This window comes from Tachysurus fulvidraco, chromosome 16 (genome assembly GCF_022655615.1).
Source record: "Tachysurus fulvidraco isolate hzauxx_2018 chromosome 16, HZAU_PFXX_2.0, whole genome shotgun sequence".
Taxonomy (NCBI): Eukaryota; Metazoa; Chordata; class Actinopteri; order Siluriformes; family Bagridae; genus Tachysurus; species Tachysurus fulvidraco.
In genome coordinates this window covers 9,003,625-9,031,619 of record NC_062533.1, presented here as the reverse complement: position 1 = coordinate 9,031,619, position 27,995 = coordinate 9,003,625, and the positions used below count along the sequence as shown (strand labels likewise).

The 27,995-nt window shown below is 39.3% G+C and overlaps 1 protein-coding gene across 2 annotated transcripts in view; it reads left to right on the top strand.

Moving 5' to 3' along the window:
• Window positions 1–27,995, top strand: part of LOC113644362 (kelch-like protein 29) — a 177,633-nt gene that overhangs the window by 96,874 nt on the left and 52,764 nt on the right. For both annotated transcript variants that reach the window (XM_027149140.2, XM_047801872.1), the window contains 2 exons: window positions 9,995–10,142; window positions 12,899–13,390. In XM_027149140.2, the coding sequence (XP_027004941.1) occupies window positions 9,995–10,142; window positions 12,899–13,390 (640 nt within the window). The remainder of the gene's footprint in view (window positions 1–9,994; window positions 10,143–12,898; window positions 13,391–27,995) is intronic.

Sequence of the window (27,995 nt, the reverse complement as noted above, 5' to 3'; positions counted from 1 at the left end):
TGCATCTCCAAAATGTCAGGACTTGTGGAGTGTTTCTGGTCTTGTCTGGTACGCAGCGATTAGTACCTACCAAACATGGTCACAGTGACAGGGTCATGGACAGACAAGGCTCATTGATGGGTGTGAGGGGTGAAGGCTAGCCTGTCTGGCCCGATCCCTCAAAAGAACGACTGTAGCACAAATTGCTATAAAGGCTGAAATATCCAAACACACAAAGCAGCACAGAGAACTCTATCCGAACACTTATCACTTAATTTAAGCTGCTAAATGAACAAAACTCTCTAATACTGCTAAACGTCAAGAAATCCTTTTCAATCTTCATACTTCATCATTTCCTTTTAAATGTGTTACACAGTGTTAAAAAAAAAATCAGGGTCGGTGTGGTGGGGTCGGTGTGGCTGGGTCAGTGTTTAAATAATCACTCACACAGCTAAATGCTTATTTAGTTTTTGCTAGCAGGTTTTCCAACACATAAATGTCATGATGTCACACAGTTTAAAATTACTATCATTAATAGCTCATTTCATAAGCTATTTATTAGCACACTCTTAACACGGATTAGTTGACTTTACTAAACAAATTGTTGTTGTTTTAATGTTTGTAGCCTGGGTTTTAGGTCACAACATAAGGAAAACTTGTTGGGTGAATTGGAAAGTGTTCTTCATCGATTTGGGGGAGCTGAGATGCAGTGCATGTGCAAGTCCAAAAGAAATACACAAGGCTTTTGGCAGGTCTTTAATACCTTCAATCACCAACTTCACCCTCAATGATGATCTTAACTGAGGCTGGACTCAGATGAAGAGAAGATGGAAACACAACACCTTCCTGCTCAACAAGGAGAATTCCGAAGTCAAGGTGGTGAAATGAGTGATCCTCATCATAAGACTCCTAAAAAAAAAAAAAGAGCACATTCAAGTCATTTATTATTAAATAGCTCTCAATGTTAAACAACTAGACTTATAATGACAAAAATACATTTACAATAAAATACATTTATAAAACTTCACAAGAACCTGTGAAAACAGAGCATAAGAAAATCAGTTGCATATACTGTCATTCACGGAAAAAAATAATATACGTATGCTAATGTCCTCGTCTTTCAAACAGATTGGTAATATTATAAATAAAGACCAAAAGTAAAAAGTATTTTTTATGAGAGATATACGCTAGCGTTAGCCACAAGCACATGTACATGCATGTGCTGATATGACCCGACAAAAAAACGTATGGCAACGAAATACACGTGTTGTAGCTAAACTGTGAACATAACGAAACACACTGGATTGTAAAATGTGACTTGGCAAATAAAATAGCTTATTTAATCGTTAGCATTACAGCTAAACTATGAACAAACAGACGCTCCAGGCAACGCTCCGCTCCCCGTCAACGCCTGTTACAATAGGACCCGTCCTCTCGGTTACAAAAACTTGACATACTGAGTTGTCTCCTCTTAACATAGTCATTACAATCAATTTTTCTCACGAATATTGCAAGCAATTAATTTGATTTAGTAGTGACAACGTTTAAAAAAAAAAACTTTAACTTTAAGGTTTAATTAACACAAAATCCGGGTTTTGATTGCAGGTGTCAAAAATCTCACTACGCAGGTAAATAAACACACGTACAGTTGGTTAGCTTGCTAACTATCCAACCTACACGTCCTTTAAAGCTTTATTTGCTATTTCTGCAGGTTACAGTACACATCTAAGTGCAGGATTACCTAATAATGTAAATGAACAGAAGATGGAAAATAGAGGTGGCTGTTTTCAAAGACAGATGATTTTTTAATCTTTTTTTTTTTCTAATCTTTTTAGAAATTGAAGCCCTGTGTTATCTGGACACGTTGCAGCATTAAAGTAGAATGAGCTCGTCTTGCTATGGGACGTTGGATAGTAAGTCTCAAATTAAAATCAGTTATAGTTTTATAGCACATAAAATAACCACAGAGGCTTTGCAAGGTAGGGTTTCCGTCTTGGCTAGTCAAACATATTTCTGGCCTTTATAGGCAGTGCCACAATATAGATTTACTACACACAGTTCTCAATGTGAAATTGCATGTATTATGAATAAATTCAATAAGCCTTTGTAAATAAGAAATAAGTAGCCTGTGGAAATGTTGGAATGCATGGATTTAATGAGTGTTTATGACCTGTTGTGTAAACCTGCCAGTATTAATATGGGTACAGTGTTGTACCGGAGTTCTGCTGATGTGTGCTGCTAAGCTAAGAAAGAAAATAATTATATTTCCATGTACAGTAAAGGTGCCATTATCTTTTTAAGGCTGCTGTTTGCTTGCATTTGTTTTTTGATGTGTAAGAGTTGGCAGTGGCAGCTCAGGTTATAGCTTAGAAATTTATATTTAATTAGGAACATCTGTCTAGCAGATTTGAGATGTCCTTGAGTATTCTGCAAAACACACCGGTAATTTGCAGACGTATTTAAAAGTTTTGCATATTAAACATACTTTTCCGTGTTTTAAAAGTGGAAGAAGTGTAGCTCTGACAATTCCAAGTTTAAATGCCTGACATATTTCCTATTCTTTTGCTCCTCTCTTTATACTGAATGGATTTTCCACTACAATAGACAATGTTTCACGTCGCAATTCAAACATTCAAGTCAAGCACTCTGAATCCAGAACAAATTGCGAACACATTTTGGCATCTCGTTGTTTACTTTGGTAGACAGCTGTATAGGTTAAGGACACAAAAGAGAAAGAAAGAAAAGAATTGCCTAAAGCGTTTTTTTTTGTTGTTGTTTTTTTTTTCCTGGCTCTTTTGGGTCAAAGTGGTAGTTACAGTCGATGAATCAGAACAGCCTGTCTAGGGCCAAGTGAAAATGACATGTCAAAGGAAATGATGTGACATGTGATGATGGATGGATCTTTCTCTCCATGCTACTGCCACCGGCCTACTCCGTCTACCGTCCACACCTCCATATTACCCTCTGTGGACTTCCAATAGAGGAATGGAGGTGAGAGAGAAACTAATAAAAGAAGCCCATTTTAGCTTTGGATTTTTTTTTTTTTTTTTTTGCTCACCAGGTCCCATGGTTCCTGCTCCCATATGATTTGTTGAAGTCGCTGAATTAGTCTGGAATAGTGTCTGCGGCACACCACATCAGCAGCATTGTTAGTGAAATTTTGATTCGGATTCAATTTATACAAGCTGATGTCCCCAGAGATAGCTCTGATTGTGAGGCAGTCACATAGGACCTGGTCTTTTAGATGCATTCAAATTGGCCCATAATGGCCTGTGGCGAGCCATGCAACTAGAACAGGCCTTCCTTTTGGCTCTTAATATATATTTATCAGAATGAAATAGACTAGCCTGTTATGTTTGTGTTAAATAAATAAACTGGACTCTTCTTGGTTGATCCCCAACCTGGCTCTTCACGCTGTGTGATTTGCAGAGAGGTTTGTTCTGGTTGCATCAGTTTTCAGCGGCTCCCACTGTGTCCCTTAACAACGATGCTTTAAAAAAGCAAAACCAGGCAGAATTGATACTGACGTTTGTCAGATATAAATATAGAACATGTTTCTGTGTAGCCGATCACATTGTCTTCGTTCACAGTTTTGTTATTGTGTACTGTTCAGTAAATCCTGTGCATATTTAGAGCCTGCTTTTGCACAAAGTATGAAACCTTTCTTAAGACGTGTCACCAGCCTGCTCTAGAGAGCCCGCTGTTCTGTCCCTTTTTCTAAGGTGCTCTTAATGCAGCCCAGTGGCAGTGTGGCAGCGTTTATATGCAGTAAAGGACGACGGAGATTAGCCTTTAATTACTGCACTGTTTCTGACCCTGGAAACCTCTTTGCGGAGGGTTTGTGAACCCTTCCCTTTCTTTGCCCCCTCCTTCTCCCACACTCAGAAACACACACTTACTGTACACATCCAGACGCACTCTCCAATTCCTTCTTCCCAGCTCAAGCTCTCACATTCTTCCTTTGTCTCATAATTCTTAAGATTGTGCTTTGGAAGAGCGTAGGACTGCTAACAGAACGTGATGGTGTCTGGCATTCCCAGCCGTGTCTGGCCTGCTGTGCTAATGAAGCCTCTACACACATCTCAGGGGTTCTAGTCATCTGTTTCTTCTCCTTTCTCATCGAAAGTGCAGTCACGCTCCCAGGCATGGAGGAGTCAGATATGCTAGGATTGACTGAAAGATACAGACTGGGATATATATAGTGTGAGCGTGTGCATGCCTCCAGTGTTACAGCAGTCTCGCTGTTCATTTGTGTAATATCTGTCTGTCTGTCTGTCTGTCTGTTTGTCTCTGTCTATCTGTCAGTCTGTCTCTGTCTCTTTGTCGGTTTATCTATCTATCTATCTATCTATCTATCTATCTATCTATCTATCTATCTATCTATCTATCTATCTATCTATCTATCTGTCTATCTATCTGTCTATCTATCTATCTCTTTCTGTCTGTCTGTCTACAACAGATATATAGAGAGAATCTACATCACCACAGACCACAGCATAATAAAACGCACATCTTTAAAAGGCCCAGCGTCTTTAAAATAGCCCCACAGCGCCTCAGCTCAAAACACACAGTCAAACAGCAGTCTACCCAAAATAGTCCTTCTCAGTGTCCCACTACCGTGGAGACTTTGTTCACAGAGGCTCGTGTGAAACAGAAGCCCAGTGTCTTGTGTCCCTCCCCTTGTCTGTTTGAGGTGCAGTCTGGCAGCTAGTATGTTCTGTAAAGAAGAGGATAGGACAGAGTTCTGCCTCTGCTCTGCAGGATCATCTCCACAGTTTCACTGGACTCAACATGTCCACAGAGGATTTGCACTAGACAGGCTACGTGTCCAGTACTTTTCTTGATCTTATCCTCTGTATCACCTGGCATTGAACACAAGCATATTTAGTAACACCAGACCAGGAAACAGGAACTGGCTTCAATCAGATCCAAGAGAAAAGCTGCACTATTCACTGTATAAACATACAACTATATTGGATTTCTCTTTCAGTGCAGATTATTGTTGTTTGTTAGTGTTTCCCAGCTAGAGATATTAAGTGTATTGGTTAAGCTACATCCTGTAATTGTTGTCTGTGAGTGTATGGAGGTCTGTCTGTGCAGCACAATTGCTCGGCACTTTACACGGTGAAAAGAACACACAGGGTCTGATGTGTAAGCTTTGTGCACATGTTTTAGTCACAATTATACTGCGTCTGGACAAAAACTCCAGCGTGTGAAGAGCTGTAAAAACCGAAATGCGCATTTCAATCACTGTACATGTGGCAAACATACAAAGTGCACTTCCTGATCACATACTTATTCATATGGGGGGGGAATTGGCACATCAGTGTAATTACAGGGTAAGGAAATGGATGTGTGGATGAATATCTACTCCAGAAGAAGCACTGAAGTACAAATTCAAATTGCGCTGATAAGTTTTTTACATGATTTTCGCCTCTCAAATGCAGGTTTAATTAACAACTTGCATGTTCCCCTCACAGTCCCTCCAAGATATTTGTGATTTTTTTGCAATCACAGAAATTAAGACATAATCAAGCAAACACTGCAATTAAAAGTCTTTCTATTTTTACTTAAATATTTGTAATAAAGTCAAATCTTTTTAAGTGATCTTGGGAAAAATGTCCTTTTGGTCATTTAATACTGCTGGGAAAATGCGTCATTTTGTTACATAGATCTGGCAACCCTGGACAGAGCACATACATAAGAAATCATTCATCAGTTTTTCCTCACATACAACAAAGACATTAAACAGGACTTTTGTAATGCTGCCAGTTTCCATAGTGTTGAACCACCATTTAGAGTAATTGCACACTTTCAAACAAAGTAGCTTATTTTGTACACAACAGCCTTTCAATAAAAGCAATTAGTAATAAAATAGCATTTTATCTGTATTAATTCCCTTCACGCTGTGTACGAAAGTCCTTATTTAATAAGAACTTTAATAAGGCACAGTGATGAGATACAGCATTACTAAGTTCATTGTTAATTTCAGACGCACTGAGAGCGCATTTTGCAACCGCATCAGGTTGTGTATTGCGCTGCACCTCCTGATGTACACACATATGATGCCCATAGAGACAAATAGCTCTAGACTCCTGCGCTCTCAACACGGCCTCTTTGATGTGTTAAGATCATTGTGCAAACGTATTTCAGCACACACGCACAGAAACACACACACACACACACACACACACACACACATACACAACTGCACAGCAGTCAGCTAATGTACTGTATTATGCAATTAATGGAATCAAATCATAGAGAACGCTGATGTCTTTTGTTCCAAGCTGCAAGTCTGTGCAAGCATGCTAGCTGAGGCCACTGTCAGATAAAGCAATTTTTTTTCTAGCCTGGCTTCATGTGACAGATAAATGTATCTCACGCACAAATGTATGAAAGGTTTAGAGAATATGACAAGACTCAAATAGAGTCCAGAAATGTGTGAATTCTCATGCACTGGCGTTTAACAGCTCTAATAGAGACATCGTTTAGACCTCAAACTGAAATGTCAAAATCAGCAAAATCAGAGTGACGTGACACAAAGGCCCACGGCTCCTTCCTCATCAAATCTATGACACATTTTCTCAATCGAAATTTCTGCAAGTGTAGCTTTGTGTGCTTAAAGCTTCTTGTGTTTTTGTCTCTTTTTTTTTCTCCGTCTCCCTCAACAAGTTTGTCTTCCTGTGAGACTGAAAAGTCTATGCCTCCTGGAAAAAAGAGCGAGAGAGTTTTCACAGGGGGAATTCCAAACCAGTGCCAGCTATAAACATCAAAATTCATTGTACTGAGAAGCTTAGGAAGATTGTTTGTCTTGGTGCCTGTGTTACTCTTTCTGTGTCTCACTCATGCATATGCACACAATTCCAGCCTGTTTTCTGTTGAGTCAGAGGAAAGCCATCTGCCACACCGCGATAATGGGTCACAAGGGAAGCAGGGTAAGGGTAGGAGTAACGACGGATTAAAAAGTAAGAAAACGGGCAACGCTTGACTAGACGTAAGCCTTGCTATGTTCTTGTCAACTGCAACACTCATGTCAAGAGCCACACGTAAGCATCTAATACTGTATGCGTTTTTCTCCCAGCTGTAGAATATGTACACATCTGTGTTAGAATGGTAAAAACCTGTTTATAATAAGCAAAGCTTCATTCCTGTAATGTCAGCTGCACATGAAGAAGACAGAAGATTATTGTCGCTGGAGATTTAAAATGTTGCATTATCATGAGGATTAGAGAAAATAAGATGCCAGGGATAAGCAGCAAGGGAAGAGAGAAAGCTATGAGACAGAGCTCAGAGCAGAGAATTATTGGGCCATGCATGTCTAGAAGAGCATGCTGTTCCATGAATAAGGCTATAGTCTCTCAATATTTAACACAGATCGATGCGGCCCCACGTAGAAATGCAGGAAAACAATTCTACAGGGTCTCTGATCATTCATTCTGTTTGTCAAATGTGTCAGGGGCTGTAAAGTAGGACAAAATTTAGGACTCTGACCCATTTAATTCTAAGACGAATGTAGAAGTAACAGGTTCACGGATGTGTCTCTAGGCTGATTCGATTTTAGCAGCTTTTTGGACAAACTACAGTATTAAATACAGACGAGATTTAATGCCCCGAAGTCAGGTTTTGCTGGATAACATCATCATTTTGTGATGTTGTTTTTGTCCGTTTTTGCTCATAATTATCTCTTTTGAACTAAACAATTACATCACATTTTTTCCTTTGCAAACCTTGGCATAACAGAACAAATTTTTGCTTTTTAAAAGCAGTTGGGATGAATTGATGAAGTGATCTCCGGGTCAGCCGGGATAATGGAACGGAGGGAAGGTTCCAGACGAGAGCAAAGGGTTGATTACTGAGTCTTTTCCATTAACTCTGGGTGCAGTGCAGGGCTAGTGTGGGACTCGAGGTTAACGCTCGTTCTTAATCTTGCCTGTGTAACATAGGGTCCAGAAATCCGTCTGTTTCGCTGCTGGCTTAGCTTAAAGTCTCAGTTTAAGAAAGCAAACTTCCCAAACTGTCGTAGCGCTCATTTTTCACCTTTGACATTTTAAGCTATTCTATCTTCCTTGTCATTGTTTCATCGTCTTAAGTAGTTGGGGAGCTGGATGAATTTAAGGAGGTGTCTTTATTACAGAATAAAGTCAGCTATACTACGTGCCTCGTTTCAGCTCCGGTGTGAGAGAGTGAATGAACTGGAACAAATGAGGCTCTTAGATAGTTAAATGTGGCCCATAAAAAGAGTTTAACAGCTGAGAAAGAGCACAATGTTTGATGATCATCTTAGGTATTTAATCCTAGTTGCAGGTTTTTAACAGTACTCTAAATTCAGAGCATAACCTACTATGAAAGCACATAAATAAATCTTACTTTATTTATACTGGCTTTCTGTCAAATCACTGTCCATGCATAATTTATTGGTGATCTCGCATAAGTCCTATGAAGTTCCACTGATTGAATGCTGCAGCACAGTTGTATTGATCACTGTTACTGTTGCCTCCTGAGTGCGCAGGTACAATATACACACAGGATTTGAGACTTAGATGAGGCGTAGTCAATTAAGGTTTAACACAGTCCTGCACACAGGACATGACAGATAAGTAGTGAACACAGTAAAGCTTGGAAAATCGGAAGAAGTCCAGGCTGTGTTGTGTTTTTCCACTCTTCAGCTGTTGTGTTGTTTAGAGTCTGTGTGGACCATGTGGTCTTCTTCTTTCTCCTGTTGAAGCTCATCCACCTCAAGGTTCACAAGGTATGTTGTGTGCTCTGAGATGCTTTTCTGCTCACAACACTTGAAAGCATGGTTACACAACTGCCTGCAGTTCAGCAGCTCACTGGAGTTGTCTTATTTTTCACTTCATTCTGTGTACAAACTAGAGACTGCTGTGCGTGAACACACCAGGAGACTTTCTGATTTACTCAAACACTACACTTGGCCATGAGATCATATTTTCCCCATTTCTTCATGTTTGATGTGAATGTTATGTGACCTGAAGCTCTTGACCCGAATCTGTATGATTTAATGATTTAATGCGTTATGTTCTGCTGGCCCGTGATTGCCTGATAATTGCTGGGTAATTATTGATTGATTAAAGCAGCCTGTGTGTATCCGTCTCAGTGTGTGTGTGCCTGTGTGCGTCACCGTGTGTGTGTCCTTGTGTGTATATCCGTCTCGTTGTGTGTGAGTGTGTCACCGTGTGTGTGTCAGTCCATGTGTGTATATCCGTCTCTGTGCATGTCTGTGTGTGTCAATGTGTGTGTGTCCATTTGCGTGTGTGTGTATTTGTGTCACTGTGCATTTGTGTGTGTGTGTGTGTGTGTGTGTGTGTGTGTGTGAGAGAGACAGAGAGAGAGAGAGAGAGAGAGAGAGAGAGAGAGAGAGAGAGAACTTAAAATGATTTCAGCTTTATTCGTGATTTTTTCCCTGTATACAATATAGAGAGAATCATTAACATCTGAGCAGATAACACGTAAGAAACTCATTAAAGTAAACAACTGATAACACAATGGCATTGAAATTGAATAATCGTAATAAATGAGAAACAGAGCACTTTGTGTGTTGACTGTATTAATATATTTCTGCACACAGGGGTTTCCAAATTAAGGGATCTCCCATAATTATGTACTGGCCCTTTAAATTCTGGTATTAAATATAAGAATCAATGCCATAACTAAGAACAACATTAATGCAACATGATGAATGATAAACTGAGAAAGCAGAAACATGTCTGTGTGTAAATTAGTTTGCTTTTCTCCATGTAATTCACTTACTTTACTTTGTGCTAATATTTGTGCTGGATGGTTTTCATGTGCTTTTTTTTGTTTGTTTGAATAGCACACAAACTCCTCCACTATTCGCTGCAAAGAACATGTTTCTATTATCAGGAACCTGTGCAGCCAGACGCAGGAGGAGGATTTGTCCTCAGTTGGTTTTCAAATCACAAACTCAGAGTGCTGCTACTCAGAGTCTGTTATTGGTCTAGCTAACATGTTTGCTCTGTGTTGCTTTCTCCAGCCTGCAGGCCTTTCTCCTGGTGAGAATCAAGCTCCTGCACTGCTCCTGGCTCCAGGCTTGAGGTGGGGACAAACACCCATCAACCAGTCAACGCCGTGGGATACGGACGAGCCTCCAGTCAAACAGCACAGAGAGAACGACACGGCGGGTATGCAGCCCTCCTTCACCTTTCTCTCCGTCAGTCCTGGATGCTACTGAAAAGAAACAAATTTGTTTTATCCAAAACTGCAACACATATCTACTAAAAAGGGCCATGAAATAATCTCATCAGCTTTGTCACTTAACAGTTTCTGGCTAATTCTATTCCGTCTATATACCCACACTGACCTGATTTAAGGTTTAAAAATAAGTGTGACATCTATAATAAGAATGGAAGAGATTAAGTGATAAAGGGTTGGAGGCTTCTGACATCCTCTTTCAGAGATGAACTTACACTCGCTGCTTTAGAGCTGCCAATTTTCTCCCATTACTCTGGCAGCCTTCGAATGTTAGCATGCTAAATCATTCACGAAGCGGTGAGAGAGGACTCGAACTCCACGAGTGAGTAACCAAATCAGAACGCATGTATCAGTTCTGATATCAGCACAACTTTATAGTACATTTTACACAGTAATGCGCAATAATAAAAAATTAAAAACAGTCGATTATCATTCAGTCTGAGTAGACCCAGACTAGTTTAAGCGCTTTAATGAGGACGACGTGTTTCTCTACAGTAGATGGACAGGCCTGCCTGTGGAGAGGAGAGTCGTTATTTTTGACCTTGATGATTGGACATAGTGACCGACCCTCCCTGTCTGTGACCCCCCCTCATGGTGTGGTGTGATTGTGTGATTGAGGGGCTCCCAGAGTGAAGCAGTTTTCACATTAATCCCCTCTCACACTTACAGCACCCTGCCTGAGCTCCATTAGCTCTGAAACCAGCTCCATTTAATTGAAGTGAACTACATGGATCCTGCTCAGCTGATATTAATGAACGAACCGAAAAAGAAATGCTCTGGAACTTCTTTTTTTTTATTAAACCTTTCTTCAGACATTTTTTAAATTTTTTTTTTTTTTTTGTGGATTTTAATTAGGAGATAAATTTAAATCAACTTTCAAAGGCCAAAGAATTATGTACGGAACAACTGATATTTCTTCGTAACACATTTTAATTACAGGAGACAAGCGAGCGATCAAGTCCAGGATCCAATTCATGTTAATACAATCACTTTTTCCCTTCTAAAAACCTTTTATTAACTGTGCAGCTGAAGACTGCAAGAAACTGTGAGCATGTTGGGCAGCGCTAATGAGTGCAGGCTTGTGAATGTAATTATGGTGAAGAAATTGACAGGAACTCTAATATCTTTGATAAAGAATGAAGTGCTGGGTGATCTAACTTACACATTCCAGTAAATCGATACACATCCAGCTTGACTGAATGTTTTCTCATGGTGCACTGTGGGAAAGAAGCATCCTGTGCTTTCTGTTATGATTAGCCTTAAGATTTTCCTGAATAATGCAGGTAACATGCTCACACACGCTGCACTAGATCATCTATTCTTATTACTATCTCTTCCTCTATCCACTCTACAGTGCAACTAGGGCCAGTGTCATGAATAATGTTTTTAAATCTTCCTTTTTTCCCCTCCTGGTGTAAAGCACCCCATAGGCCTTCTGTGCTATTTTCGTTCCTTTTCCACAGGAGACAGGGCACAGGTCCAACGTGGCTGCATATTCATGAGATTAATCAGGCTTGTAGTGGATGTGGATAAGCTTTCCCATGAGCTGTTTCTCTGCGTTTGGTCCACAGACCTGTAGCACCTAGGACGCACGGACAATATCTGACATCATCAGCTCATATTATGCACAGTGTTTCTATCTCAGCATATAAAGGGAACTTTCTGACACTGTATATAATCCATACGTAGTGCTGAGATTCTGTGATACATGAATTAATTAGTGAATGCATTAGTTGGTACAGTTCTCTTGGGAAGAGTCAGTCTCGGACCTACGGAAAGAAATGTGCTGTAGTAAGGAAAACGCTTACATAAGATAAACGCATTGTTCTTTAGGGCCAGATTTATAAAATGATTTATTATGTGAGCAGCACGTTATGAGTCGTTTTTAATCTCGACGTGTACAAACCCGCAAACTGACAAACACACAGACTGTCAAGATCTTGGAAATGAAAACATCCGATTAAAATTTTTCCGGAAGATTTTTTGAGCGTTATAAATGAAGGACTCCAAGAGTCCAAGATAAAATTGAGATGGATGGCATTCTCTCTCTCTCTCTCTCTCTCTCTCTCTCTCTCTCTCTCTCTCTCTCTCTCGAATCAAACACAGTGACACTAGCAAATCTTGGGCTTCTGGGAGCGTATACGTGTAGAATTCTAGTGTTTGAGGATGCTGCTGTTCTGTGACACAGCGAAAGCAGAACTTTTAAAAAGATGCAATAAGTTGGCTTCATGCACCTCAGAGGAAGCATGAGATTACCTTCCTTCTCCCTGGGTGGTTGTTGTATGATATGGCAAACCTGACTGTTGGGTGGGAATTTGCTAAAATAAACTCAAATAAGGGGGAAAACATGCCAAATGTGTCATAAACGACATTGACCTTGCATTGTTTTTTCACTTTATATAACACATTACTTTACTTATTCTTAACCTCCGAGATTTACCACTGGCAAAAACTAGCACCCTAATATTGACTATTAATAACACTATAATAACACTACTACTGATTAGTAGCAAACATATACATTATATATAACCGATAAAGTAGAATAATTGCCGTGGAATATATTGTTACAACTTAAAACAGTGACTTTTAAATCTCAAATAGCTTCAGAAGTTTGTGAAAAAAGCATGATACCTATAATCTGGAAGTAACCTTTTCCCATGGCATTTCTGACCTTCTCCATCAGGGCCTCCATGGGTGCCTCCGGTGGTTGCAGTGAGTCAGCCGAGTCTGTTAGCTCACTCATACACACTGCCTCAGCCTCCTGCCTACAGCCAGGGAGCTTCTGTCCAGTCACCTGTCATTGGCGTAACCCCTGCCATCCAGACCCCGGTTCCCCCTCACCACCCGCTCATGACTGCACACTTTCAAGTTCCTCCGCACTCGTCCCAGCCGCCGGGCAACCTGGTGCTCAGCTTGCAGAACCAATTACCTTACAGCACCAACCAGCCACCCATCACGCCCTCGCCCATGCCAGCCGGAGGACACAGCGTGGTGGGCAACGGGCACCTGACTCACCCACTCATGCAGCTGCCCGCTCTGCCTTGCGCTGCACTGCCACTGACCAATGGGCAGCCGTCGCCCGTCTCGGCAAATCAGGACGGCCCGAACGGGCTGCAGATGCTACGTACGGTCGGCATGGGGAAGTACGAGTTCACAGATCCCGGGCATCCTAAAGGTAAGAGAGCAGAACCATGGCTTACATTGGTTGTTTGAAAGCAAAAAACTTGCCTGGGGCTGTCGTATAGTATCTCTACCAGGAAATTACATTTGATGTTGGCATTTAATGAAAGATGTTAAAACATGCTGCTGGGAGATTGTTAAAAATAAAACCCAGGACCAGTTAAATCTTTCAAGATTGTGGATTTAAGCAGTAAGAAATGCCACATGAACGTGTTGCTTTCCCTGAAAACATCTCGCCTTCTGAGAGTCATGTTCTGTGGAGACTTAACTGGTTTTGTGGTAATAAATTGTTGTTTTCACAAGATAACCTTGGATTAGGCCATGTCAGCCCCAAACAGATGTTCACTATTCCCTGAGCACTTTTTGCATTTAATGAACCTTTTTAGGTTTGGATTGGCTTTTAAACTCTTTTGAGTTTTTTTTTTATGAGCTTTATAAACCTGAGCAATTTACTTGCCACACTGATCCAGCTTTGTCTTTTAAGCTACAGAAATTCAAGATCCAATTCAAGCTCTTTACATCGAGGACATTGGCTTGTATATTTTTCATGATTTGTCGCATTTAGCTGATCCTTATCATCGCTTTGCCATGATACTACATCCGGATTAGAATTTTTTTCTAATAACTTCATTCATCAATGATGCTTCTTATTACTTTTTGTATTGACAAGTAAAATAGAATGCTTTCTGCGAACATGATAGAGGAGGGTTTGTCAACTGCAAGGCCACCGTCTAGCTGTGAAGCCGGCGTTATATTTCAGCGGATCGAACTAGGCACTTAAAAAATGCTGTTGTAGGAATGTTTGGGGAACGAATGACTCTTGTTGAGCCACGCTTGCTTTTTAAACACCAACCAGTGTGACGTCTGTAGCAGATCCTTCCTTACAGTCATCTTGCTGCGAATCTTGCAATCACATACATATATGTAAATTATTGACTTCAAGGCAGCTCATCAAGAAAAAGAGTTTTCATAGACTTGAAATAGATGTTTAAAGATGATTAGGCAGAGAAGAGCCGTGTCCCCTGTGGAGAGAAGCTCCACAACTGAGCACACACTCGTGCAGGTGTGAGAAGCGCTCCTCTTCTCCCGCTTATGTTTTCTCATCATGGCTAAGTGCAACACGCTGAAAGGGTTAACTCGGGGAGAGCGAGGTGGCACGGCAATAAGCGAAGCCCTGCATGTCCTTGGCTCTGGTGCTAAATTTGAGAAGGGCAGGTCCTCCTCAGATGACATCTTGACAAGGATCATATGGTCAAAAGGATCAAAGGTGCACATATCATACACCATATGTGCGCCTCTCAAACTGGCCTTCGTCTGTGTGGTATTTTATCCCGGGTACAGCTCATTCTCAACATAAAGGAGGGATTCTGGCTTTTTACAGCTACCTGTGTATGTGTGTGTTTGCGCGTGTGTGTGTTTGTGTTTACTCTTGTTTGACCTTCACAATCCAGAGGCATTTGTCAGTTATAATGTTTTTTTTTAAATAAAAGGAGAAACGCTCACAGGCATGAGTAGGTAGTTGATTTGCCCTGTGGCTTTTAAGAGAGCAATTTATCACCTAGCCACGTGAACAACCGAGCGAGAACAAGGACGAGCTAGGAAGTGCCGGCAAGTGTGTTGATTTGTGCGCGCGTCTCCACGTGTGTATTTAAAGCCATTCTCGACCATGAATCATAGCCACCTTTCAAGCACTGCCTTTGTTTGTAGTTGAGGAATGCTGGGATGCCTGACTTTGAAGCAGCAGCATCAGAGGGGCGGTTGCTCCATGCGCGATGCGTCCGACTTCGCAAGCTGTCACCTCGATGCAACGCTAGGTCAGAGTGTGTGGAAGGAAGAAGGCATATTATGTGGTGTTGACACTAAAACAGGAGCTCAGGCTTTCCACCAGGTTCTGTATCAACAGGGCAGAATAGCCTCAGGACATACAGTGGATACCCATACGTTTCTCAGCAGCGGCAGGATTATATAGAGGAAAAAAGTTGGCCATAGATCATGTCTTATATACTCTGTCTTGCTGTTCACCTTGTAAATGGATGTTAATAAGGAGAAACCAAGGAACGGGGTCATTTGACGGCACTACAGGGATAAGGAAGTGATGGATGAGACGATGTTCCTTTTTTGAAACAGAGCCACTATTCTGTCTGAAATCCACCACATCAGACGCCTGAGCAGCGATTGAGAAAAAGGTCCCTGCTGACTGCCTACATACATTTTTTTTCTATTAATATTTCTTTGCTTATCACAGTGGAAGTATTGAAATGGAAAATAAGACGCCGTCACGCACCTAGCTATAGTCAACTGCTGCATTTTCAGTATATCATTTTCTGTCTCACTTGGACGTATTTTGTAGCTCTGATGCTATCCTGGCCCTGATTTTCCTGAATTCTCCGCACCAAACCCCGGGTCGTCTAGACAGCTCAATTAGATCACTAATCAGTTTGGACAGGTAGTTATCAGCATGATCGAGAGGCTACCTCACAAGTGTAGCTCTCAGACCGAGGCTTAGAGCTCATAATGCTGTCACTTACACTCACACTCAAGCGTCCACAACACCTCGCCTCAAACATCTACGCATGCGCTTTGTTTCTTTAAAAACCTCATATTTGCAGAGCTAATGCGAATTTTAATCCAAATACCTTTGCTTTGTATTTCACATAAAGCCGTATTAGACGAGGAACATGGTTGACTTGACGCCGAAATTGTATTTCCACTAGCAGTATAGTTATCGTTAGTAGGTTCGGAAAGAAATATTATCATCTTAGAGCAGTGATGAGCAGCGATTTACGAATATATTTACATTTCCATATAAATTAAAGTTTTTCAACTGGAATGATTTGAAATGGGTAAATATATCCGTTTGTGTGAGCATGTTCTACGCTGGCACGGCGGTCTGAATCGGTCGCTGCCTGCGCCTCTAAACCGAAGCATAATGGTAGGCATACAGTCGAGCTGAATAGCTACATGATTTATTGCTATTCATGGAACATAAATACTTTCTCTCACTCAACACTGTTTCTGATTTTTTCTCCTGGAATTGCTTTGCAGACATTTTCTGCCACCTTGTAATTCAAATGCTATTAAAAACCATGGGATGAGGTAGCCTAGTGGTTAAGGGTTTGGGATACCAATTGGAAGGTTGTGAGTTCGATTCCTACGTCCACCAAGCTACCACTGCTGGGCCCCTGAGCAAGGCCCTTAACCCTCAATTGCTCAGCTGTATAAAAATGAGATAAAATGTAAGTCACTCTGGATAATGGCATCTGCTAAATGCTGTAAACTTGAACAGACTTAAATATTCTATAAAGCACAATTGATAACATTAATTCAAAAATTCCCCAGCATTCGAATACCAAATATTTGGATTACTGTATACTTCTCAACGATGAAGAATTAAACCGCTGAATTAAACGAGGGGGAAGCCTCCATTTTGTGATTAACTCACAGCTGCTGGGGCTTCTCTGGATCTTGGTGAGAAATTCCAGCAAAGCTTTGGACGTATGCCTGCGATCACCACGGTAAAGCAGATTAATCATGCAATATAGATGAACTGTTTGACCGATCTGATGTGCTAATTTAAAAAAAAAAAAAAAAAAAAAGCATTTCTGCCAAACGGCTGTTTTATCGTCCTGTTTACTGAAATTTCAAGGGAGCACCGAAGACACTTGCATGAAGCTCTTGACAATAGCTTTTATATGTATTTAGAAATGATTAGAGCTGTATAAAGCTGATAACGATCGCTTGTAAGCATCTATTAATGCCAGGAATTCATTCGTAATTAATAATCGTGTAAAAAAAATAAAATAAGCGTCACCGTCGACTAGAATTCCGTGCGACGGACTGTACAAGGTTTCTAAGCAGTAATGATGAATAAATGAGCTTGTTTTTATATAGAGACGACAGCTTTAAAAGAGCTTGTGAGGAAAACTGTGGCAGAATGAATTTCATTAGAAAATGATTAGGGATTAGAGAGAGCAGATTATAAAAATACCTACAAAACATATACAAACTCAAAAGAATTGTAAGCACAGTTGTAATGGTTTATGAATATGGGCTCAGTAGGAAGTGTCACCGACACGATTACGCCGTTTTGCCGAACGAGTTAAAGGTGCTAGAGATACGTTTGTAATATTTGCATCAGCACTGTAGATAAATCTCATTTAAAGTTCAACTCAATTAGAATATTTTGCTCAGGAATTTAATGGGATTTTATTCCAACAGGCGAACATCACACCTGTGACAAGAATCGCACATCAATTCAGAAAAGTGTGTTTAATGTAAACATTCACAGCACAATCAGGTAATAATTGTGGATTGAGCATCTGGCTTATGAACATAGACACCCTAGCAGCACAGACTGTGTCACACTGCATAGCTTCTGCTGCTGCCACAGCCATGGCAGCCCCTTGTGCATTATTATTCGGAGTGCCTCCATTGAGACATTATTCTGAGCTGGAGTGAAGCTTGGTGTGGGAGAGGAGATGAAGTCTGTGCTCATTATCATGCTTTAGAAAGGAGAATCCCACTGTGAGCCCATACGTTCCAGCCCTTGCAGTTAATATAATACACAGCTAGCGAGAGAGCTCATTAAGATTGATCATGCACCAGCCGACTGGGCCGTACCCGAACCCTGCACCGCTTCCATTAATCACTCGCTTTTCAAGATAACATGCCGCGTCACCAGACAGGTCCACTCAGAGATGCAGTCGGGAAAACATCGAGTTCTCTCTTATTCACTCTGCGTTCCTGGTATGTCCACGGCTTGTCACTTACTGCACACTTCTCCTCTCTTTCTCTTTCTCTCTCTTTCTCTTTCTCTCTCTCTCACACACACACACACCGTACGCACACACATATGCCTGCCCTTATATTTCTCTTTCTTTCCCTTTTTCTTGCAATTGTGCTTCTATTTCTCTGAATACAGGCCATCGAAGTCAGCACTTTAATGACCTGTTTTCAGTAGGGAGCCGGAGTGATTAGGGAAGCGACAGGGGAAATTTGATGGCAGAAGGGATTAGACTGTGGGTTAAAGAAAAGTCTTAAGTTCAGATTGCTTGCTTCCTGTGACATGTGGACCCAGATATAAACACACACACACACACACAAAAGAGATAATGAGCAGCCTTGGCTCTTGTTGGTGGCAGAACCTCTTCTTTGTTGGCTGATGAGTGATGAACACAGCACCAGTGAGAAAGGGTCAGAGGAAATGAACACCTGATCAGTTCCCAGAGACGGTTCATATATAATGTAATGTGTGTAGGTTTTCTGTTTATGATACTCACTCAAATTGCCTTCTAGGTGCAGTGCAGCTTGTAGAGATATCAGTAAAGAGGAAACAGTGTGAGCTTATACTGTATCTCATCCAACCCCTAAGAAACCCAACCCACTCCACCCAACCCCACCCTACCTCCCCCACGGGTGCTTCAGAAGTGGAAGCTCAACAGGAAAAGGGTTATGAAGATCTGGTATGCTTTTTTATCGCTCATTACCAGGCTGGTGATATTCAGGGCAGCGCGGTGCCCTGGAACCATATCATTTCCAGCTCCATACACGCTGCAAGCATAAATCGATTTGTGTGTTTAAGTGGAGTCAACCTGGAAAGGACTCCATTTCCCTGTGCTCTATAAGCAGACAGTCGCTGTTCCCAAAGATTAATTGGCATAAGTTGACGTGTAGTTTTGTGCACAGGGATTAAAATAGGAGGTACGGCTTCATCTGTACAGTTTCCTGAGCAAATAGTAGATGGCGAACGTATGCTCTGTTCTCTACTAATGAGAATGTGTTCAATTACAGAATGAGAAACAAGGTTACACAAATAACCATGTAATGCAAGCGAAGATGGCAAGACACAATGAATGTCATCACGAAATCTCCCAGCTGTGCTGATAGCATTTAGCCTGATAGTTTTGCACTCCATTCTCAGACAGAAAAGTCATTCACTCCAAAATGCTTCCAGAAGTGCAGTCTCCAGCGTAACACAGCCATGCGAGAGCACACGCTGTTGTTTCTTATGGATTTCCAAATACAAACCATTAGTGTGAACCTGCGGTTTCCAGTTTGTCGACTGTTTTTAATTGTTTGGCTGAAGGAAGAGTCTGAAGTGTGACATTTCTATGTAATCTTTTTATCCACAGTGCTAGCTGTTTATTTTACGATTGCGTTCACGTTAAGGTCGTAACCTTTATAGCGTTTTACTGTTGCTCAGTAATGCAGAGCTGAAAAAACGTGTGTGCTTTGTCATACGGTCATGTTTCTAAAAAAACAAATGGATATTTGACGTCCAATAGAATAAAAGCCACATCAAACTACAAAATACAATAAAATAGTCATGTCATTTCTTTCTTAATTCTTTCTTTCTCATTCATTAATATCAGCACCAATCCTATTATGTGGATTGAAATTCTGTCAGTTTTAGCCCACACTTTATATGAACTGGGTGCCATTTTTCCACAGGTCATGTGATTAGTAGTGTGAGTGAGAGAAGTGTTTTATAATAAGTTTTATCAAATGCCAGTATAATATGATGGTATTGAACTAAACTGATTTTGCTGTATTATTTTGCTACTACTACTATTAATAATGATAATAATAATAATAATAATAATAATAATAATAATAATAATAATAATAATAATAATAATAATAACAGATCTTTAGCCAGTCATGTGGCAGTGGATAAATGCAGATGTTATTGGCAGTCAGGACTGGAACAGAGTGTGCTCTTTTCTGTTGTAGCACGGCCGTCTCACTGTTCGATATGGAGTACTATTTTGTTGTTGTTGTTGTTGTTGTTTTTCTTCTTCGCGACAGTTGTGAAGAGTTGATTAATCGTCTTATCCTCTGTGTCAGCTCGAAGCAGTCTATCCGTTCTGCCCCGACCTTTCTCATCAACAAGGCATTTTCACTGACAGATCTGCTGTCCAGTAAATGTTTTTTTATTTTCTTCTTGTTTCTTGCACACTTTTGTGTAAACTGTAGACAGAGTTCTATGTGAAAATCCCAGGAGATCAGCGGCTTCATGTTGTGTTTGCATTTTGTTCTGCCGCCACACGATCGGCTGCTTAGTTGAGCGTATGAACGACCTGAGCAAAGTGGCCGGTGAGCGTGTTTGTGCATTTTCTTCCCTTATTTTTTAATTATGGATTTTTATTATTTATTTATTTATTTATTTATTTATTTATTTATTTATTTATCAGTTGATTTTTACTGCTATAGAACTTGCAGCAACAGCCATGAAAAGTGTTTTATGAATAAAGATCATAATTATTATCATGATCATCTCAGCTCTATGCACATTACAGTCATCGTTCTGGATCGTAGGTGTGAACTACTTGGATGTGAAGCTCAAAGAGGAAACTGTGAGTCTGAGCCAAACATACTGATGATGCAGGTTTAAGTTGTGTTGATCCAGGTAAGAATGATGCTGTTGGTGAAGGCACAGATACATTGGCTGGGAAATTAAACATTTTATTAAACATGCAGAGGATGTTGACAGATTATTTTTCCATTTCATTATTGTTATTGTGTCATACTGTGCTGGGTATGACGTGTATACGCTGAGGAATGTATATATAACACCTATCGGCTCTGGCTAGAATTATACAGTCGTGTTTAGCAGCCAGACTGGCAGATTGGCTGATGTTTAATCACCAGTTGACAGCCACAAAGATGAGCATATTTTCATTCACAATTAATTAAAGAACACAAGGCCATGTTCAGTAACGAGACGTACACACAAGTCGGTGGTCTACAGCACACTGTCACTTATAAGCCGATGATTTCTTCTAGTTTTTTATTATTATCATTATGCAGGCATCAGGGTGCCTGTTTAATCATCTTTAATGTGTGTGTGCGTGCTTGTGTGTGTGTGTGTGTGTGTGTGTGTGTGTGTGTGTGTGTGTGTGTGTGTGTGTGTGTGTGTGTGTGTGTGTTTATTCATGCAGTAGTGAGAGCTCAAGGTGCCTGCATTAATAATTTTGAGTTACAGTAACCAGGCTTAAATCGATGCACAGGAGCAGATAAAAGCAGAGTATTAACAGCTCTGTCTTGCTGTGTCCAGACCTGATGCTTGTGATCACAAATAGCACTGATGTACTCAGGACTTTATATATATATATATATATATATATAATACATATTAAAGCTGTGTAGCCTGTGTAAAATGTTCAGATAACAATAAACTGAATTTTGTATCTGTATCCTTTGTAGAATGTCTTTAAAAGAGATTTACATTCTACATATTTATAATAAATATCTTTTTAGCTTCCAAAGAGAAGACTTCATACATAGGGAAAATATTTTCAGCATAAACACGCTCATGATGAACTTGTGTTAACACGTCTGGTGTTGTGCATGCATTTGCATTTGAGTGCATTCTTTTAAATGATTTTTTGTGCTGTATCATTTCCTACAAGTGCCACCACAGGTTCTTCTTTTGTTGAAGGTTTTTTTTTTTGCATTTGTTTAATAAATTTTAGCTGCTTAAATCACATAGTTACATTGTTTACAATTGGCCTGCTTTATAACTTACTTAATATTAATAATAATATAAATAAAAATAATCATAATAATGATAATAATAATATTAAAAATAGTGGCAATAATAAATATTCTGACTATAATTTTTAACTATAATATAATATAATATAATATAATATAATATAATATAATATAATATAATATAATACCGCACAAAGTCCTTTTTACATTCCTAAGAAATGAAATAAACGGTTAGAGAAGTTAAAGCAGTGGAATTAGTTGAATGTGAACATCTCTGTAAAACTCACAGAATCCCATGAAACCTCTCTTGATGGCCTGGAAATAAAGTGCTTAAGCATTTCATTAAACAAATGTTTGCAGTGTTTTAGTTATTTTCGCATGTATTAGCGCACATCCTGATGGAGTTTGCTAGCCAGCATATCGGTCAGCTTGGTGTAGATTTGGCCTGTAGTGTTATCTGATGAAGTACGGCTTTATTATATGTCATTAATGCATCTTGCTGTGCTGTTGTTTAGATGCATTTTGCCAGTGTTACTTTAGAAAGGCAAAACTGTCTCTCAGCAGTATTAATAACTAGAGCTATTAGAGTGGAGCCGAGTGAACCTAGAGGGAAAGAATCACAGCGGCTCGTGGCTCCGGCACATCAAAATGACTGATCGGCTGCTGCCACGCTCCTGATAGATCTGGCGTCGTGTACGGCTGCTGGCACTTCTCCTGTTCTGTGCAGCCCGCTAGGTTCCTATTGTGTGTGCGTGTGTGTGTGTGTGTGGAACAGTGGCCTCAGAATGCATCTATACCTGCACTGCTTTTTGCGTTTCCATTGGAGACGAGAACACAAAGGCCGAAGGGCGTCTTCTCTCATACAAGGCAAGGCCTTTGGTTTATCTGTGCAATAATCCCCACAGTGTGAACAGTCTCTCTACAGAGAGGCCTTGAGAGAGAGCACTGCCTTTCGCAAGCTACATGTGAGAGAGGGCTCTTTATGGATTACACTGAGCAACAGAGCTTTATACTGTTGTGATGGAGACCAAAAGTTTGCAGAAGAATCCCAGAAAAACGTCTCGAGCCGTGAGATGCCAGAGGATGGAGTCAGAAAGCAGTACGACTGATCACTTATCACTTACACATATAAGGTAATATAAACTGTTCCAGAAAGTTAAATACAGCATTAAAGTAGGTACAGTAATAACGAGTGTCTGAGTAAGATGAAACCTGGCTGCTGACTCTACCGTGTAAATATGGAATATTCCAGAAAGCGTAGCTGTTAGCGCTGCTGCGTTATTTGATTTGGACTTTCATGGATTGTCTCCTTGCTTTGGCTCTCATCCTTATCAAGTTATCATCTGCCTATTAGAATAATTTGGGCGAGGAATATCAGGTTGGTTATGCTAACACATGTGCAAAACCAGTGTCTGTAGATATTTTATTTCACTTTGTCACTCTGTGACTGATGATCAGAATCTGATTTTATTCACGATCGCTCAGACAAAAAGCTCTAGTGTATCAAGCACACTTTCTTTGATATACAGCTTCTTCTTCTTCTTCTTCTTCTTCTTCTTTTCCACCTTCCTGCTGTTGTGTGTGTATGTATATTATCCTCTTATGTACTTGACCCTGCAATTAGCTTGTCTCAGAGAATAAATTTCATAACTGCTCCTCTGTTCACACCAAAACTCTGGCTTTTACCTAGAAAAAGAGAGCTTTATTTCAATACAAAATAAAAACTCAATGCTTTTTATTATTATTATTATTTATTTCGGGATGTTTAGTGAGTAGTTAAAAAATATTGATAACTGTAGTTACATTCATGTTCACACACAATACAAATCTTAGGCAATTTTTAAACATTGCATTTCAGACAAAACTGACCATTTATTAAATTAGTTAAACATCGTAATTAAATATAGTCACTGCTTTTTTTCCTCTTGTGATCAGACATAACTTCGAGGATCATTTTCGAGACAAAAGGTCTCATGAAAGCTCAGCCTATGCAGTGTATTTTTTTTAAGGTAATTCGGCATGTTGCCATCAAGATACTACACTGGTTTAATGATAAGCAGATTTGGATCAGTTGGAAGCTGGATCTAATACGGAATAATCCAGCACGGGGTGTTTTAATCCAGCAAGGTTGAATCTGAATCCAAATTGAGGGTAAAAATAACTGCGTTTCTGAGCTATAGACTCCCAAGTTGTCATGGTTACAGTGTGCGCGTCGCGTCCTAAGAGCAGCTTCTTTTTTATTTCAGCACAAAAGAAGCTTCATGCAGCGCTATTTCTCTACAATAACACCTAGTGTAATGCCTTACCTGAATAAAACACGATAATATCACATCTGCGTAACCATGAGTGAGGAATAGCCAGGGTAGGATTACCATTGACTTCACTTCAGTGCTAACCTGCTAGCAGAGAAGCCAAGCTAATATTACAGGAGCTATTTTAAATAAAAAGTAAATGAAATACTTATGTAGCACACAAAATTAACCTTAACTGTAAATAAAATTATGTATCATTTTACTAATCTAAACATCAAAAAAATTGCAAAGCAAAAAATTATATATATATATATATATATATATATATATATATATATATATATATATATATATATATATATATATATATATATATAAAACTTGTCTGTATTATTTCTTGTTTATTACAAGAAACCGACAGACTTATTTTCCCCGAAATAATGTTCGCTCATGTACTTCCTGTCAGCAGGCTCATAAACCAAACTATAATTAAAAAAGGCTTATTGCCTAATTAATAAGGAAATATAATGTTAAACGGTTCAATAAAAATGTGCTCTAAGTGCTGAAGTCAAATTATAGTAAACAGAAGGTTTTCTTAAAATGACCTCTACATTACTATAATACATAATATTACATCAATTATGTGTATATTTTAAAAAGAATTACTAACATTTAGAAATATTTCATATACTGTAAATACTGAATACATTTTCAGTAGCAAATTCACCTACAGACAATATCCAGTGTTAGTTTTTTTAAATGAATTTCAATGAATTATTTTTTGTTTAACTATAAATAAAATTGAGTTACAATTATATACTATATAATACATTTGTTTATATATATATATAGTAATTACAAAATCTGTATTATTTAATCCTTTTTAACAGAAAGTACTTAGCAGCTTTTAGGTATGCTTTTTTTAATTATTATTATTCTCATATTCTTCCCTAATATCTTACACCTTTCTGAAATGTGCAGAATTAATTAATAAAATAACACACTAATTGTGCTTTTTATTATTGCCTCATTGCAAGACATATAATGAGATAATATTTCAGACAATGCAGTTCAATTACACTGAAAATGTATTTTCAAAAAGATTTTGGTTATTGAAGGAGAGAAAAAAACAGTGCTTAAACATTTTATTTATTTATCGAATCATTTATCTAGTTACTTAATTATTTATCTATCGAGCTGATTTTTATTTCGTTCTAAGCGTTTCTCCAGTAATTAAAAAATATTGATGACTGTTTGTACATTTAGGTTCACACACACACTACTGCATAAAATCTTAGCAACTTTCAAAACATTGCTTTTTCCACAAAAATAAAATGTTACAGAAAGCTAAGAAAGGTTTATCTGCTAATACAGAAGCTGGTGTGACTTTCACAATCTCCTGAAGATTACTGAGGGGAAAAAAACAAAAACTTACCAGAAAAATTCCTTCAGAAAAGTGCACCGTGTGCCTGATAATGAAAAGATAAAAAAAAAAAAAAAAAACACATTATAACACTACATACCGACCTCGAATAAGTTTATTTCTGTTAACATCTGGCAGCTCTTCACAGTGGATTGTGGAATGTAGAAATGTTTCTACATCGTTAGAGCTGTATAGCAAGACTAGTATCATTACACGACACTGTACATTTCAGAAATAGTAGATATTAAGAAGGTATCATACATGATATGAGGTAGAAATAAGAGAATGAGATATGTCAGTGTTGCTAAATAACTGCAGTATCCTCAGGTATTTGAAAATAATATAATTTCTAGCTCCTTTTCTGAAGTACAGTATGATTGTGTTCATAAAAATAATGAGTAAGTTAAAATATTCGGTCAATTTTTAACCAACTTTTTTTATTTTTTTTTATATTAAGACATTATGTAGATTTGCATCTTCAGTGTAATAGTATGTTAAATGTACAAACACTAGCTCATTTATTTACATTGATGCCATGGAACAGCTCATCAGGCTTTCAGTCCTCTCACCTTCTCACTTTCTTCTCTAAGTGTTAATTTAAACAGCGGAGGTGGAATACTAGCAGCACTTCCCGCATATCTTGGTTTGTGTGTGTGTGTAGATGTGTGTGTTTGAAGGAAAGCACACATATGCCGCAGGCTGTTTCATGCTTCGCGCTAATGATGTTCTGTTCCTCGCTGGGCCTTGACCCTCCACTTATACACCGCAATTTTCTTTTCTATCAGCCGTGTCCACTAACTTCGCGGGAGAACCATTGTTCAACTGCAGCTAAAGTCCCTCATTTCTCTGTGACTGCCTCTCTTTTATTCGGGCTGCAAGTGAATTGGGTGTTTTCTGCGACACGAGATTGAAGGTGAAAGCCATGTCGGTCACCCCCCCAGCACACACACGTACACACACACACACAGTGCACAATGGCTGCTCTAGATGCACTGAAAATCTAAAAAATACACAGATTCAAACGGGTGACTATTTCCATGAAGTGTGAGACCTGGAGGTGAAACAGACATGCATCCCAGTTACTGTATTTGTATGATCAGCTGTTATAACTGACACACACACACACACACACACACCGATCTTTAATGCATATTTAAGAGCATCTAAGGTTTCGCTTTAGTATTAATGAGAGACACTGAAAACTATATATTTCTGCTTTCTCAGCTTAAAGCATTGAAGAGCTCTGACCAAACGTCATATACACCACCAGTGGAAAAGGCAATTAAAGCAAAAAGAAAGTGTGGATTTGAAAAGACGCAGTTTTGTGGTTACCGACTTAATCTAGGTGAAATTTGACCTTCACATTCCTTTGTCTTTTGAGCCAGTGGAAACCAACATGCACATGTGGTCTAATGACAAATGTTAGAAACAAATAGTAGCATAATTTTAAACTTCTAATTTTTTATCCTGTTTCTCTGCTTCTGTGAAGCTGCTTTGAGACTTTGCTGTTTCTAAACGCTGTACAAATACATCGAACCTGAATTGAATTATTTGGTTGATTTTAAAGATATCAGAGTTTTGTTATTATTAAATTCACCTGATTTTTATTTCCCCCTCGATATTTTCATCTCATAAAAAAATGGTTGCCTTGTTCACCGAACTATGCTTCGGTATTTTATGGTAAAATTCTGTCTGAGTTTCTTGTTATAATGTTGGAATATTGAATGTAGCATGTATAGGTCAGTTGTTACCTTATTACTACTAGATGCATTGAAAAAGCACAAGGATTGAAAATAGAATAGAATAGAAGTGTGCAGGGTCAGACATGATACAGCACCCTGGAGCAGTGAGTGTTAAGGGCCTTGCTCAAGGGCCCAACAGTGGCAGCTTGGCAATGCTGAGGCTTTAACCCTGATCCTCCGATCAACGACTCAGAACCTTAACCGCTTGAACTACTACTTCCCCAAATCTTCCTAACAATAGCAGATCATGTAGTGCAAGACAACAGTGTAGTGAATTTGGAGCTAGACAGCTAGCCTTGTATACACAAGAATCTGTTCTGTATGTGTAGTGGCCGTTTGGTTCACCATGTCATTATCATCGCCTGTGTGTCTGTACCTCCTCACTCCAACCACACAATCCCATTACGTGTGCATCCTTGGACAAATAGCTATATGCATTTAACAAAGTTCAATCTATACTCATGCCTGTAAGCTATGTTTGGCATTTCGTCTGCATCGACAGACCCAAAGTTCTCTCAGATTTTGTTTTAGCTTCAGTGCAGTTTGAAATGCCAAATTCACCCCCCAACAACTGGAACAAACACTTGACCACTGAGCACTTAATTTTGTAGTAGAGTTGTATTTTTTTATTCATCTCTAATTAGTAATAAAATCATGTGGGGAAACTAATCCAAGAATAGAACTCGA